This window comes from Pollachius pollachius (genome assembly GCF_949987615.1).
Source record: "Pollachius pollachius genome assembly, chromosome: 16".
Taxonomy (NCBI): Eukaryota; Metazoa; Chordata; class Actinopteri; order Gadiformes; family Gadidae; genus Pollachius; species Pollachius pollachius.
Window position 1 is genome coordinate 1720034 of NC_136949.1, and position 15672 is coordinate 1735705.

A 15672-nucleotide genomic window follows, 5' to 3' on the forward strand; every position below is an offset into this window, starting at 1 on the left:
TGTACTCTCTACTGTAAGAAATGATGAATTAAAGAACCACTTTAAAGTTGTGAAAAAAAAATTTCGGCACACGCTAGACGCGCATGCACTTCAGAAAATGCTTGGGGCTAAGCCCCCCCAGCCTCTAAATCGTAGTGACGCCCCTGGTCTAAATCATACCGTAACAACAGCAAAAACATCACCAATCAAGCAGGTTTTACATACATTTATGTTGGTCAATTAATAAAGAACATCAATTTACATTCTCAGCCACTTTGACCGCATGAAATCCACAATTGTATAACGTTTAATCAACTTGAAGCAATTATAAAGTAGCAATTTAACACTGGTGGGCTGGTAGTAAGAAGAAAGTTGTTTTTAAATTTAATTTATCACATGTTTCCTCTGCTAAACCCCTGAAGAACACTGAGGGCCCCTAAGGGCCTCACCTTGCGGCGGGGCCTATCGGTGAAGAGGACGTTGGGCAGCAGGGAGCCGGGCCCCAGGGAGCAGTAGAAGGTGGTGACGCCCGCCAGGAAGGACCAGAACACCAGCAGAATGTGGATGTACCTGACGGGGTGGGGGGGGGGGGGGGCGTCATGACAACAACCCGTCAATCAACTCACACATAACTCCACAACCACTTTTGTAGGTTGTAATCTCGACATGTACGTTGTTGTCGTGTTAAGTGTTGGGAGAAACACAATTTTTTGTACGAATACTGAGGTGGCATTTCGTTCTTCACGCATATGGAGACTTTGTTATTGTCTGGTGTGAACTGTGTGAATTCTCTGCAGTGTTTGTGTGTGTGTGTACGCGCGTGTCTGTCTGTCTAACTATATAGAAAAAAGATGAAGATAGATATGGGAGGCGGTGTCCGGGGATCTACAGAGCTGCGCATGCCCAGACCTCAGCCCCTGTCGGCTGACCACCGCTCACCTGTTGAGCAGCACGGTGAGCAACAGCAGGGAGGACAGCACGCAGCAGGACAGCGGGTACTGGCGGCCGGCCTCCCGGAGCAGGTCCACCTTCAGCCACCGCCTCAGGTGGCCCAGACATCCCCGGATCAGCCCCGCCATCACGACCCGGGACCTGCGGACAGAGCGGGTCATCACGGCCGTCACATGACACCGCCACTTAAATAATAGTTGTACAACAAAGTAATAGGATAATTATTTCAGCGAGTTTATGCTTGGTTGAGCACACTGTGGGGCCAAATATTCCTCCCAATCTGGCAACACTGATGAAGTATCGATGGACTAGTGGCGCTAAGCCTCCTGAACAGAGCTGACGGTGAGCGGTGTTAAACGGTATCAAACAGGGACGAACCGGACGGGTTGTGACGGCACCACGCACCGCGTCCCGCAGAAACACTCCGAGCGGTCACTGGTAACGATGGTTCCACCCGAGTAGGTTATTCTTTTCCATGTTTTAAACTCCACCACTTCACTGACAGCCGTTTGTTTTCCAGTCTGGAGGACGAGTTCCGGTTTGGAGCGCCTGGTTTGGGCTCTGGCAGGACCCGGATGAGCGGAGGCAGAGGACGGGGCAGGGCGGAGAGCAGTTCCGGTTGCGCTTGGTTTGGGATCCGGCTGGACAAAGGAGCGGAGTCAGGACGGGGCGGGACGGAGGGCTGAATGTAATAACTAAACTATTGTTTAATAATAATATTAAAAAAAACAGAAAACATTGAATCAATCAGGCTCTTCATAAATTGACCTTTACCTGCCATAGTCCCTGAGGCTTTAAAACAGACATCCAAAGGATTAGATAAAACAGAATAGTTTAGATATGATTCACTGATTTAATTTAGTACATATGCTGAAAATGAAATAATTACTGGTATTCAAGTTCAGTGGTGTGTAATTATGAGTGACCAAACCTCATGAAACCAAACGCTTAATATGCATAATATAAAAAACACAATTAACCACACAACAAATGTTTTATTTAATAACTTTATTAGAAAAATAAGTTTACTTCGCCTCAATGTATAGTATAAAACAATGTATTTGCAAGAATGCAAACACCCGTTAGCCACATACACACAATAACCTTGTTTGAAATGATGTTGACGCAGACACGGAGTGTGGAGGATGGAACAGACATTGGACGAGCCAAGGACCCAACGTGAGTGACGGGACAACACAGCCAATAGCAGGGCCGCTACCGTTAATGATTACTTTAATAAGAACAAAACACGCAAAACCACCTCTTCCATGTTTTCCATGTGAAACTCCAGATGAACTTTGTTACATGACTGGATTTTTTAAGTCTATTTTTAACAATAAAAATACTGATACAACTACACAATGACAGACAGGCCATAATTCATTCTCAATTGAATCTTTTACGTATTAGAAATTAGTCAGCACAGAAGTGTAAATGTTTTAAAACACAAAAGCCCCACGTTTTGGAGTCCGAACAAAATGTTTTTTTTTCCTATTTACCAAACCTTTTCTGTGCAATTTTCCAATCTCAGACAAGACTTCAATACGAGTTCACACTTAAAATGGGACATATTATACCACCAGGTGTGAGTGTGATTAGCCTTACAAGCCGTTTCCAAAATCTGCCCCATGTGACATCCCTAGTGGGCGTGTCCACATAGATGGATAGATCAGACAACCAGCCTACCCAGTGGACTGAAGTAAACGTTGCTCATCTATCCAGCACGGATCTAGGTGGACACGCCCACTGGTGATGTCACATGGGGCAGGTTTTCGAAACGGCTTGTAAGGCTTATCACACCACACCTGGTGGTCTAAAATGTCTCCTTTAAAACGGAGCGGGTGAAGGCGACCCCTGGAAGCTCAGCACACCTAGCTCCTCCCACACGGCCCGCCCTCACTCCTTACACAAACGCACCTCCAGACATCATTTTTTAGCACAAAGCGTCGACTGGTGTGAATCATAGACGTTATAAAAAAAGTTAAGACTGAGCACCCATCGAGGAAGAACGAGGAAGACTTTGAATCTCCTCTCTAGAGGAGGGGGGGCTGCCGCCCACCGCACCGCCCCCCACGTGTTCAAAGACTCGCAACCCGAAAACAAACACTCTAAAAAAAAAAAAAGATACAAAAACGAAAAGAAAATTAAAAAAAACGCACAAAGTACACAAAAAGAGACACACAATCTTGATAGTCTTCGCTCTCCAGAGCTCAGCAGCGAGGTCTGACGACCTGATTGTTCAGGCTCATTGGATGAGGAACGTCCCACATCACGTCCACGCAGCAGGAGAACCGTGCAGCTCACCAGCGGCCCGGCAGGTGCTTGTGCATATTCACGAGGGGGGGGGGGGGGGGGGGGGGGAGCAAAATTGGAAGGGGCGGAGCAAGGTGTTGGGAGGGGGCGTGCCTCTAAAAATGAGGTAGTTGACCCATCCTTCAACTTGACAGTCCTTTAAAAAAAAAAAACAAAGCAAAAAAAAAAGCAAAATATCTCTGGACACTCCGCCCCACCCCCCAGTCACCACGGCAAAAAACTGCTCTTCCCCCTCCCCCCCCCCCGTTCAGTCATGATGCGATCGTTCGGGTCGGCCGGCCCCTCCGATCTTCGTCCGTATAAAAGTGCAAAGACAACACCGGAGAGACGATCACGTGATACAGCCTCCCGACTAGGATTGGTGGAGCCAGGAGGTCGGGGTAGGAGGGGGGTCTCGTGAAAGATAGGAGGGAGGAGGTAGGAGAGATAGGGGGGGGGGGGAGAGGCTGGAGGGATGTGGGAGGGGGGAGAGGAGAGAAGGGGGATGGAGGAGGGAAAGGGGGAGGCAGGAGAGATTAGGGAGACAAGAGAGATGGGAGAGGAGTGGAGATTAGGCGGGGAGGAAGGGAGGAGAAGAGACAAGGGGAGAAGGAGGGAGGAGAGGAGGAGAAGGGGGTTCACGAGCTTCATCATAAAGTAAACGCAGACGGACGCAGGCAGGTGTTCTCTCTCTCTCTCTCTCTCTCTCTCTCTCTGGTCTTCTCTCTCAGGGGATTATCTGAGTGGTGACAGTGAAAGAGGGACCGCCGAGTCATGTGACCTTACCATCCTGTCCAATGGCAGCGTCCGGCCCGCTCCAGGCGCACTCTTCACTGGAAGGCGTCTGGACCGGAGCAGCGGACCCCTCTTCCCTGCTAGCCAGGTCACAAAAGGAAGCGGTTAGACTCACAGCACATCTCCACATGGTGTCAGCACATCTCTACAGGGCCCCCAGAACACCGTGTCCCTCAGCGTGAACAACACGGGGCTGCCCAGGCCTGGATGGAGACACGGCAGAGAGAAGTGCAACACAGTTAGGAACTATCGACGGGGAATTAAGTGCTTATCGTCAATCGTTGCCGACTTGGCGTACCGTAGTTCGAAGCGTTTTGGCTGCGACTGTGTTAGACATTAAGGGGGGGGACAGGGAGAAAAACAAAGGGACATAATCATAGCCAATCATGCGTGCCGATTATGTCAGATCACGTCGCTGCAGGGTCAACATGCGTGTTAGTAGACCTGGGTTGAGCAGAAGCTCGTTGTTGTATCCATGAGATTACAAGCAACCAGCCAAAGCGATTTTGAAGGTTTGGTCAGCGGAATTATTCAGGGTGAATTCTGGGAGGTGACCTTAGACTGGGAGGGCCAGACTGGGAGGTGGCCTTAGACTGGGAGGACCAGACTGGGAGGTGACATTAGACTGGGAGGTGACATTAGACTGGGAGGACCAGACTGGGAGGTGGCATTAGACTGGGAGGTGACATTAGACTGGGAGGACCAGACTGGGAGGTGGCCTTAGACTGGGAGGTGACATTAGACTGGGAGGACCAGACTGGGAGGGCATTAGCATGCAAGCGTTGTGAAGCAGGCTAAGCTCCAAACGTCGGATCCGTTTCCTCCACGAGGAGCCGTCAATTTATTCCAATCAATTTGAAGAGTTTGCCAAAACATAAATTTGCAACACAATTTGAAGTGGTTGTATAATTTTTTTTTTTTTTTACACTTGTGCGTGTACATTTATTAAAGCAGACAAAAAGCAAAAGGATACAAGCCAAAACGTGAAGCCATAAAAACAGGACTGCTTGGGCCCTGATTTTACCATCTTCTTACTTTCCATTAACAAGACACGCATTACTTTGTGACAATACAAATTTCAATGGTTATTAAACACATTTCTTTCTTTAGGAGACATAAGTGTGGTTGCCGTGAGCTACTTAAAACATTTATAAACCAGAGTGTAAAACATACATAAAGTGATCAGCCAAATGGAGAGCAGTCTAAAAAAAGAACTGGGTCAAAGCCAGCGTTGGAATATGTTGAACCAACCATTAAACGCATAAAAACGAAAACATAGAATAAAACCAGTTGTCCAGAAGCAGGTGACTTCTATTTTGAGTCCAAGTGGAATATTAAAAATATGTACAAAAAGATAGTTGCCAGTCACCAATTTAGAGGAAAGAAAAAAGTAAAAACATTTTGTTTTGTGGGATTTGGGGCCAATCGGATAAAAGTCTCTAAATAAAAGTTAAAATAAAATAAAAAACAGGAATTTGGGTGGTTCTCGGGGACCCTCGCGGCCTCCTACTTCCACTGCTGCCCGAAACAATCCTGATAAAACTCCTGGTTGTCAGGTTTGTAACCATAGTAACCGGCGGCGTCAGAGCTCCTGAGCGGTTGCTGGGCGATGGGCTGCGACCCCCAGTTCTGATTACTGGTCTGGTGCCGCTTGGACTCTGGCTGGTTGTACCCGTCAGCTTTGCGCTTGCCACCTACCCCTCCTCCACGTACCCCTCCTCCACGTACCCCTCCTCCACGTACCCCTCCTCCACGTACCCCTCCACGGCCACGCGGCGTCACTCCTCCACGGGCGCCCCGAGTGCCTCTGCCTGGCCCGGGTCCGCCGCCGCCGCCGCCGCGCTGGGAGAACCCGGCACGGCCCCTGGGAGCGCCGACGCCCCCGCGGCCCCTGTGCATGGGGCCCCCCCGGGAGCCCCGCCCCCCGCCAACGCCGCGCCCGCGACCGCCGGGCGACTGGTAGTCGTCGTAGCCGTAGTAGGGGTCGTCGTAGCCGCCGCCGCCGCCGTAGCGGCAGCTGTTGTAGTCGTAGCCGTAGTAGTCGTAGTGGTCGTCGTAGCCGTAGTACTCGGGGTACGGGTAGCCGCCGCCCCGGGAGCCGCCGCGACCACGCCCTCGGGAGGGAGGGGGCATGGAGGGGCCGTAGTAGTAGTAGTCTTCGTACCTGGAGGAGGAGAAGGTTAGCTCCGTGAATGAAGAGATGCTACGTTTGTGACCCTCCGTAGCATTCCTGAGTGTTAGACTAATGACTTTTGAAGAAGTCCTTCCATTCCGTTTTATCATGGGAAAACTGTATTCCTAATCTCTGGTTGTAACCTGTGTGCCTCCCTATTCCGTGGTCCCGGTGAAACAAACGTCTGCTTGGTGACAGACTGAGAATCGACATCGAACAACAGGACACCCGTCTGAAGCATGGGAGTGAAACACACACACACACACACACTGAAGGGGTCTTACATTGGCGTCTTGGCCTGCTGTCTCTGGGCCTTGCGGTCCTTCCTCTTCTGGTCGGGGGGTTTAGCGAACACTATCTCGATGTTCTCTCCCTCCAGGTCCCTCCCGTTCATCTCCTCCAGAGCCTGCGGGGCGAGGCACACCACACCGTTGGGCACAGCCAGGGCTTCACAGTGGGCGGGACAGTGGTGGCATTGAGTCTCCTCTGTGCAGAGGCCCCCTCCACCCCCAGCGAGGGGACCCTGCCTGCCCACCCCACGCCCACAGGGGAACCGTCTCCGCTGCTTCGCACTGGGGGAGCCCTGCTGCAAACACATGAGGGGCGCGGGGCCAGTGCAGGACAGAGCTCGGCCCTCTGCAGGCGTACGAAGGAGTACCAGTGAGGCAGGAACAGACCGCTGCCCTGTGAGCACGGGGTCTTTAAAGATCTCCTATTGTACTACTTTTCTGGTCTTAATTTCTTATCAATGATAGCGCAACCTGACGCGAATCACAGCACAAAAAACTATGTAAATATTCGGAAACTCTTCCTCTCATCTGGGCGCTTTCAGCATTCAGCATTTCAACACTCGGCTTCGTCCTTCTCCGCCCCCCTCCTGCCAAACCCACGCCGTTGTGATTGGTTACCCTCCGGAAGAGCATGTTGCAGCATTACCATACATGGAAAATCCGGATTGTTCTACGTGGATAAATCCCGTAAATTTGAACAAGTGAATGGCGCCCGGCGTCCCTAGTGTTTAGAGCTCTGCACAGCCGCCCCAGACGGTCAGCAGGGAACACGTCTAAATGCATGTACGTCATTATTTGACCCTTTAGTATGGTTAAACATGACTATAAATCATTTTAACAACGTTTATAGGTCATAAAAGTCGAAAAAGCATAATAGGTGCTCTTTAAAACATCGCAAGGCCTTTGAATAAAAGAGTGAGCACAGACGATTGGACAGTATACGATGAGCAAGACTCCGCATGTTGTGTGTGAGGGCGACCCCACCTTGACGGCCCCGTCCCGCTCCTCAAAGTGGATGAAGGCGTAGTCCTTCAGCTTCTTCACGCGCTCCAGAATCCCGTACTCCCTGAAGGTCTGCTCCAGTAGCTCCTCTGTCACCCCGTTGGACAGGTTCCGTACGAAGAGAACCTTCACCTGGGGAGACAACAGGCCGGGTTAGGACGAAAGGCCAGCGCCGCCACCTGGTCACTGAGGTCCACCAACCAGTGAGATCAACCACCAGGAAGTCACACACACACACACACGTTAGTGCCATTAGCTAGTGAGCCCTCCAGTGAGTGGAGACCCCTCTTCCCAGGGGTGTGTCGGGGGGGGGGGGGGGGGGTTACCTTGGCCATGACCTCGGGGTCGGGGTCCTCGATGGGGTCGGCCCACTCCACCGTCACCACGTTTCCCCACACCTTCACCTTGCCGCTCATGAGGCGGCGGCGGGCCTGCGCGGCCGTCTTGTGGTCCTCGTACTCCAGGAAGCAGAAGCCGCGGTTCTTCTTCTTGTCGTCCGGCTGGTGGTACAGGATGACGTCGCTGAGGCCCTCTGGTGGCGGGAGGGGGGAGCGCGCGTTAGGGTCAATTCTTAAAGGGGGGGCGTTCTTACCGACAGGTGAGAGGGTGATGGAACGGCCTGTAGAGGGGATTCACCCTCACACCCGGTGGCTGAATACGAGGCTCCCAAATTCATTACAGAAACATTTGTTTAGACATTTGACATAAAATACCAAACCTGCACGTAAAAGAGTGTTACTGTTCTTTTGGAAGAACAACGGTGTGTGTTACGTTTAAACCAATGGTTTGTGTACAGGTCTCCCGTCTACTCCCTGGTTCAGGTAGGAAGAGGTGACCTGCCTGTGACTTTGGAGAACTCCTCCACAATCTGCTCCTTTGTTTTGCTCTTTGGAATGGAGCCCACGAACAGCCGGTTGTTGGCCACGGAGATGCACACACCGATGTGTTTGCCCGGGCGGATCTCGTGGTTGTTGCACTGGGGGGGGGAGGAAAGTGAGGACCCCCATGTACTGACAGGACAGCACCCCGACACACTGACAACACCCTGACGCTGACACTCAAAATTTCCTCATTGGAAATATACAAACTAACTAACCATCTATAACTCTAAAATAAACTAAAATATACAGAGCTGTAAAATATGCAGTACTAGAAAATATACAGTGCTGTACAGTATACAATATACAGGGTTCTGAAATAAACAGTAGTTTCAAATATAGCGTACGGTAGAATAAACCGAAGTGTAAATATATTGTAAAATTTTCCGTACTGTAGAATATACTGAACTGCAAATATACAGTACAATATTCTGTACAATATACAGTCCTGTACAATATACAGTTAAGTATACAGTACTGTACAATATTCTGTACTGTACAATATACAGTCCAGTATACTGTACAATATACACTATAATATCCTGTACAATATACAGTCCTGTACAATAAACAGTCCAGTATACAGCACTGTACAATATACACTACAATTTACAGTCCAGTACAATATTCTGTACTGTACAATACACCTAACTGTAAATATACAGTCCAATATACAGTCCAGTATACGGTCCTGTAGTACTCCGGTGGTACAGCAGCCTAGTGGCTGAGCCTCACCAGCTGGACGGCTTCCTGCGCAGCGTCTTTAGTGCAGAAGGTGACGAAGGCGTAGCCGCGGTTCATCCCGCTCAGAGGGTCCATCATCAGCCTCAGGTCCCAGATGGGCCCCGCCTTCTCAAACAGCGGCACCAGCTCGTCCTCAAACAGGTCCCGCGGGATCTTACCCACAAAGATCTGGAGCAAAGAGACAGGATTTAACGGGAGATCAGACTCCTCCAGCTGCGCCGCCCCGTCTAGCTTGTTTCACCTCGTCTTTGGGGGGATTTTCAGCGTTTAGCTCCAACTTGTGCGCTGATGGTTGTGTGCCGAACTCGGGAGGACGCTTGGAATAAAGCATCCGCTGAATGACTTAATGTCATCACCAGTGGTGGGAACGTTACTTTAAAAAAGTAATTAGTTATAGGTACTCACTACTTGTTCCAAAAAGTAACTGAATTACTCTATAATAAAAGTAACTAGTTACCAGGCAAAGTAACTATTTGCGTTACTGTAAAAAAAGAAAGTTGCTATATGTTAATGAATTTGGATTTTTCTGTGCAGTTTTCACTTGGCCTTAATGTGTTAAATGGTTGAACTGCCAATTCAAGGCCCTGATATACTTCCAACTGAATTTTAATTAGCTTAGTCGCAAAGGCTGTGGATCATCTGCCGAATACTACAGAAAATGCCAACTTTTCATCGGATTGCACCGGACTCGCCATTTCTGCTGCTTCATCAAATCTGTTTGGTGTGTCCGTTTGCGTGTGTGTGGCGCTCGTGTCCTGGCTTGTGTGTAAAAACACTGGCTCCGATTGGCTACCATGACACATGACTCAGCCATAGCCAATCATAATCGCTTATCTCGTTGTTGACCCACCCGGTCTCCTCACTAGCAGTTTGTGTTTGGAGCCAGGGGTGCGTTCGGATTACGCAGTTTATTCAATCAATTCATAGTAACGCACCACATTTAACGTACAGTTAACGGTAACGTTAGTAAGTAATTAGTTAGATTACCCCGCTACTGAAAAAATGTTATTTTAAACGGCGTTATAACGAACACTGGTCATCACCTTGGGTCAGGGGGGAGTCATAAAGATTTGGCCTGTTCAGCCCTTTGAGACTGTAATCGTGATTAAGGGCTATACAAATAAAATGTAATTGAATGAACAAACAGACTCTGCTCCCGAGGACACACCAGGATACTCTGGGGGTGTGGGTTTGAACCCGGCCCGAACCCGCTCATTAGCGCACATCCACATTGTCACTTAGCAACCCCCCCCCCGGCTCATTAACGCACATCCACATCGTCGCTTAGCAACCCCCAATCCCCCCACGTGGCCCGGCGACCCCGGAGGCCCCGTACCTCCGTCCCGATGGGCGGCTGCCCGGCGTCGTGGACCGACTCCGGCGGCGGGCCCCCGTACTTGCGCTGGCCGGTGGTGACGTCCAGGGTGTACCCGGTGCGCTCCAGCAGCGTCTTAAGGCGGGTCTCGTCGGGCCCCTTGGTGGCGTCGGCCACTTTGGTGCCCTGCTTCTCGCGCTGCCGGTACGTCTTCATCACCCCGCACAGGAAGGCACTCTTGTTCTGGACGGGAGGGGGACACGGGCACTTAATGTACGCACTTGGTGTACGCACTTAATGTACGCACTTAATGTACGACGTACTTCTTTTTCATTTAATTTTTATTATTTAAAAAAGGACAGTGCACATCAATCTACATTCATGTAAATGTGCCAGTGTTAGCCAGCAGGCACATTTTCAACTGTGGTCCTTTGGCAAGATGTTAAGCTAAGCACAGGATGGCTAAAATGTAAAAACATATTAAAGAATACACACATCAACCAAAAACAGTATAACATGATGCCAACAGACTCCATTAAAACAAATAACCATACAACCATTCAAACAAACCACCATGGGTTATAGTACTTATTTGTGTAGCACCTTATCCTAGCTATCTTTGTTGTACAAGGGGAATAGGTTACCTGCGGATTGTTAGCATCCTTACTGTACCCACAGCGATATATTGTTGTTTCTCTTTCTCTGACAAATGTACTTCCCTTTGGATAGTCCCTTTGGATAAGAGCATCTGCTACATGCCCTAAATGTAAGTGCAAAAGAACGCTGTTGATGGGAGGATTGAGGTGCTCACAGGTCAGGAGGCGGGGCTTCAGATCAACGATATACACACAGATGTTAAAAGGGCCCCTGCTTTACCGCCAGGTGTGTGCCCTTCCTGATGCATGATGAGCTAGATCAAATGCCTTCAACAGGGACTGTAGCAGCAGGTAGGCTGATCGTTCATCACACACACCTGAAAGACTCATGTGTACCGTCCTGATAGGGTACAGGCTAATCCTCGTCGCACCCGGATGGTAAAGTAGGGGCCATTTGGACTGAGTGGAAGAGGTACAGACTAGAGTGAAGGAGTCTACCTGGACGTGTGACAGGTCGCTCTCCTTGAACTGCACCAGGACCTGCAGGGCCCCGTCCTCGTTGAACTCCTTCAGGGCCTCAATGGCCCGCTCATCCAGGTCGCTGTGGGCAACCAGGCCTGGGGGAGGGACACACCAGAACAAACAGGTTACACCACCACCAAACCAAAGAGGAAACGCTTGCTGGCGTAGAAGTCGTCAAATTTGTTTGTTGTTCAGCATGACAGCTTAGCACAGGCACATGTGCTTAGCAAGCACATGCTAAATGCCCTAAATGTAAATGTAAATGTAAATGACAGGTGTCACTCAAAAGATGTTGGTCTGACAGATGGGGAAACAAAGTGGGAATGGTTTCACACAGTTCTGGATCTGCTTAGTAGCTCTATTAAATTCAAAATTTAGGACATCACTTACTCGCCTCAGGTAACTTATTTATATTTATCCATCAATAACAAAAGGTCAGAAAAATTACAAATTATATAATTTGTTATTGTTAACTGTTGTAGCCCGTTGACTGTTATGTTGTACTCTTATACGTTATTGGTGGAAACCTGGAATACAGGCAGACAGTGCTGTTTCAGCCAATTGGAAAGCTAAGTCTACTTGGTGATCAGCATGGACACCAATGAGAAATGAAGACCACTCTAACCAGCGGTCTGGGGACGGCGCGTTGAAAGACATTCAAGTGTTTGTATTCACTGGTGGATTTAACACCAATATAAAAGGTGATTGTAGTGGGGAGTATTTACGACCAGACGAACAGTAATAGGATTGTAACACATGACAGAATGCATGTCCGGCCCTCTGCCCCGCATTAGAAGTCACACAATGTTTCTCACTGGCCCTAATCCAACCGTCCCATGTTCCGTCAGACACGCGTCTCTCTTGTTTCTGTCCATCTCTACTGTGAGCCCCCTCTGTCAACCCTACTGACGCAACACACACCAGCTGTCTGGGCTGCCGAGCTGAAGTCACTCAAACCACAAACCTAAAAAAACACATCCTTCAAAAGGACTCTCTTAACCAAGAAATATTAAAATAATTTACGGGCGCAGACGTGTATAGTGAAAGGAACAACGGAACAACTAGAACAGCACAATACCACAAGACAAGCATGTGTCAAACCACAGTGGGTGAAGATGTGCCAATGCCAACTTGAGTCTGGTGATAGAGGAGATGATGGCGGGGCAGGAACGAGTGGTAGCGTCACAACACACGGTACCTGCGATGTAAACTTCGTCCAGCTTCTCGGCGACTTTCTGCGGTAATCCCGCATCAAGCAGAGTCTGAAAGTGCTCCGACCGGGTGACCTCGACGGCCGCGGTGTCCATCGGCTCCGTGGACTCCTCCGTGCCGTTCCCGTTCACATGATCGACGGCCATGTCGGTAGACATCTGTGCAGGCGAGAGAAGTTAATAATACCGCTGAGATGGTTGTGTGAATATTCAGCAGCAGGGTATCGATCCAGCAGCAGGGTATCGATCACGTTTCAGCAGCCCACTGGCACCGGGGGACAGACTACTCAGTGTTTCAACACGCTGGACCAGCAGGCCAGAACTAGTACCGGGTGGGACGGAGATCATTCAAACAACACATCGTACTACCCTTCAGGCATTAACCCAGCAGACAGATTCATCCACTATCACCAGGGCGAAACGTGCCTAAATGAAAACACGTTGAGCGGAGGATGGTCCGACCTGTAGTAAATAGTCGACACATACACAATACATGGACAGAACCCGTCAGTCACACCACCCATACAGGGACATAGAGCCATGGACATCTGCAGGGCATGAAATACTTATAATAATATTATTAATGTGATATTGATGAAGGTATTGGGTCTGGCAAACGTTAGCCCGGCGACGCCACGCCTCTCGGCCTGTCGTCCACCAGGCTAGCGTTATTCTCATTATATATCTCATTATTCAGCCTGAGATCAGGCGGGGTTTTGAATGCACAGGTGAAATGTCTGGGAGGAAAACCCCGTTGGAGTAAATCATTGTCAAATGTATGCCAGGAAAGATTCAGTCAGAATAATAGCGATGTACAAAATGCCGGCTAGCCGTGAGGACGCGGCTACGTGCTAACGGGAGCAGCTACATGCTAACGGTAGCCGTCACCACACCACCTCAACGTGCATCCGGCAGTGAAAGGGTGAGCGTTCACGTGGACATTCTGACGCGAATAAATGGACTACGAAGGGTTACGTACCATGCAGGTCTTCGACAGAGTGCACAATACAGACTTGGTGTATTCGATATGTTAAGAGAAAGAAAAATATTCCCGACAGCAGGTTTGGATAGAGTCCTCACTCCCGGTTAAACAAAATGGCGAACGCGTAACGTCGCGAGTTCTGTGTGACGTAAACGGGGTCTCCTCCGCCGCCGCGCACGGGCTGCTCAATTTACCTAACGTATTGTAATTTTTTTTTTACATACAAAGAAACGATTTAAAATATTAGTATTATTCAGATCTAATTTGATGGCAATTGTCAATTTCCGATGGTCAGTGACGACGTCCACACGTATTACTCTAAAAATGTACTTGGGCCATTATATACAGTATTTCATCCAAATCTGATAAAACCGAGACGCTCTCATGACAGGACCGGTGACTTGAGTTATGTTGCAGAGATATGAAGACAATGCTCTTTGATATATTCATATGGTTTCCGTAGTGTAGTGGTTATCACGTTCGCCTCACACGCGAAAGGTCCCCGGTTCGAAACCGGGCGGAAACATGTTTTGAATTTTCGGGAACCCTTCCATACTGTTCGTTTCGTGATCTGATAATGAGTTGATCTTTTCACATTCAGTTTTTTTTTTTCATCCGACTTAGAGGCCTTATGTTAAGCGTATTTGCGTACAATTTAGAAAGCGGTTTCTCACCGAGGCGATTTAATAAACGCTGTGTGCACTCACTGTGCATAATATAAAGTGACAAAAGAAGTAATAGCTTTGCTATTTAATGATTCAATCTCAATAATGTAAGCAGTTTTCTGCAGGGCAGCAGATCAGATCAGTGTTCCAGAAGGCACCATGCAGATGCATTTCACCATGCAGAGAGGTGGTCTTCAATAATCTTCATGTATATGCTCATAAAGTAACATTACATGGTATTTGGCCGATTACACTTATCCATGGTCATATGAGGAGGTGCTGGTAGCAGGAGGTTTATCATCGGTTTAATGGGCGGATGGACCAATGACTGATCTATTTTACGTAGAATTTGTTATTTTTAATACATTTTCTGTTCAGTTTTCCAATTTTATATCAAAGACACTTGTTAACGACAACAAAAAAGACAAAACATCAACAACAAAGAGGAAGAAAGTGAAGAGCTGCCAGATAAACAAAAAAGTTCAGTTTACTTCGAGTATGTCATGATACCGATGTGAGCCTCTGAAAAAAAAAAAACCTGTTTCCGCCCGGTCTCGAACCGGGGACCTTTCGCGTGTTAGGCGAACGTGATAACCACTACACTACGGAAACTCGGTATCTGCCCTTGTTCAGGAACAGCAACAAAAAGTTAGGAGAAGTCGATAGTTAGTTAGACAGGCCCTTAACCATACTCATGCCCGTTTTATTTTGTTCACCCCGAACATTTAATATCATTAAATATCTCTCCTACTGGTCTTACGGAGGACCAGTCGGAGAGATATTTAATAGCTCGTGACGGCTGGAATACATGTTTGGCCACACGTTGGTGTCAGCGGCACCGTTTGGAAAGTTAAAGGAGACAATTTCAAAAAGTCCGTCTCAAAATGGCGAATGTATTTATTTTATATCATTATATAAGCTGTTTGGTTGAGATCTATAACAAGCACGGATATATTAGTTTTAACTCCCAACCGATACAGTCTATGTCCTCAACAGCGAGCTCTGAATACAAAAACCTTTACCATGTTTCCGCCCGTTCTCGAACCAGAGACCGTTCGCGCGGTAGCCGAAATGGTTAAGCTTAACTTTCTTAACTTTCCCCATTCATTCTCAATGGTAGTTCTTAACAGTACGGATGTTATATTTATTCGGCCACTGGTGGAAATTAGGCGCTGTCCCGAGTTTCCGTTATTTAAGTTATGTTTTTACAATGGTCTTACATGTCAAACATTTCTCGCTGACCTTAATGTAGCAAAGGCCTACATTTACATTGTGTG

At 48.4% G+C, this 15672-nt stretch overlaps 2 protein-coding genes across 8 annotated transcripts in view; both read right to left on the reverse strand.

Moving 5' to 3' along the window:
• LOC307088032 (sorting nexin-14-like) overlaps nt 1-1477 on the reverse strand; it is a 17693-nt gene extending 16216 nt beyond the window's left edge. For 2 of the 3 annotated variants that reach the window (XM_079753785.1, XM_079753783.1), the window contains exons 1-3: nt 1309-1477; nt 919-1071; nt 429-549 (exon numbers count right to left, since the gene is read on the reverse strand). In XM_079753785.1, coding sequence (XP_079609911.1) covers nt 429-549; nt 919-1058 — 261 coding nt within the window. In that variant the 5' untranslated portion in view covers nt 1059-1071; nt 1309-1477. The remainder of the gene's footprint in view (nt 1-428; nt 550-918; nt 1072-1308) is intronic. The other variant, XM_079753784.1, reaches the window with a different exon arrangement.
• A 460-nt stretch (nt 1478-1937) lies between these two features.
• Nucleotides 1938-13844, reverse strand: LOC307088033 (heterogeneous nuclear ribonucleoprotein Q-like). Of its 5 annotated transcripts, none has more exons than XM_079753790.1 (11): nt 13728-13844; nt 12736-12907; nt 11514-11632; nt 10441-10662; nt 9096-9272; nt 8323-8458; nt 7809-8014; nt 7465-7614; nt 6475-6596; nt 5776-6181; nt 1938-4094 (listed from the first exon to the last, which is right to left on the reverse strand). In XM_079753790.1, exons 1-11 carry the CDS (start codon nt 13728-13730, stop codon nt 4053-4055), a joined length of 1755 nt encoding a protein of 584 aa, XP_079609916.1. In that variant the 5' UTR covers nt 13731-13844; the 3' UTR covers nt 1938-4052. The 5 variants fall into 5 exon arrangements, with proteins under 5 accessions (XP_079609916.1, XP_079609915.1, XP_079609914.1 ...); XM_079753789.1 differs by having other exon boundaries at nt 1938-4097; XM_079753788.1 differs by having other exon boundaries at nt 5761-6181.
• Nucleotides 13845-15672: the final 1828 nt, after the last annotated feature.

Bases quoted from the DNA above. Each gene is read 5' to 3' on its own strand.
- LOC307088033 (XM_079753786.1), bottom strand. The intron at 9,273-10,440 runs GTACGGGGCCTC...TCTTTGCTCCAG, and splicing joins AGCCGCCCATCGGGACGGAG to ATCTTTGTGGGTAAGATCCC. The intron at 8,015-8,322 runs GCAGGTCACCTC...TCCCGCCACCAG, and splicing joins GGAGTTCTCCAAAGTCACAG to AGGGCCTCAGCGACGTCATC.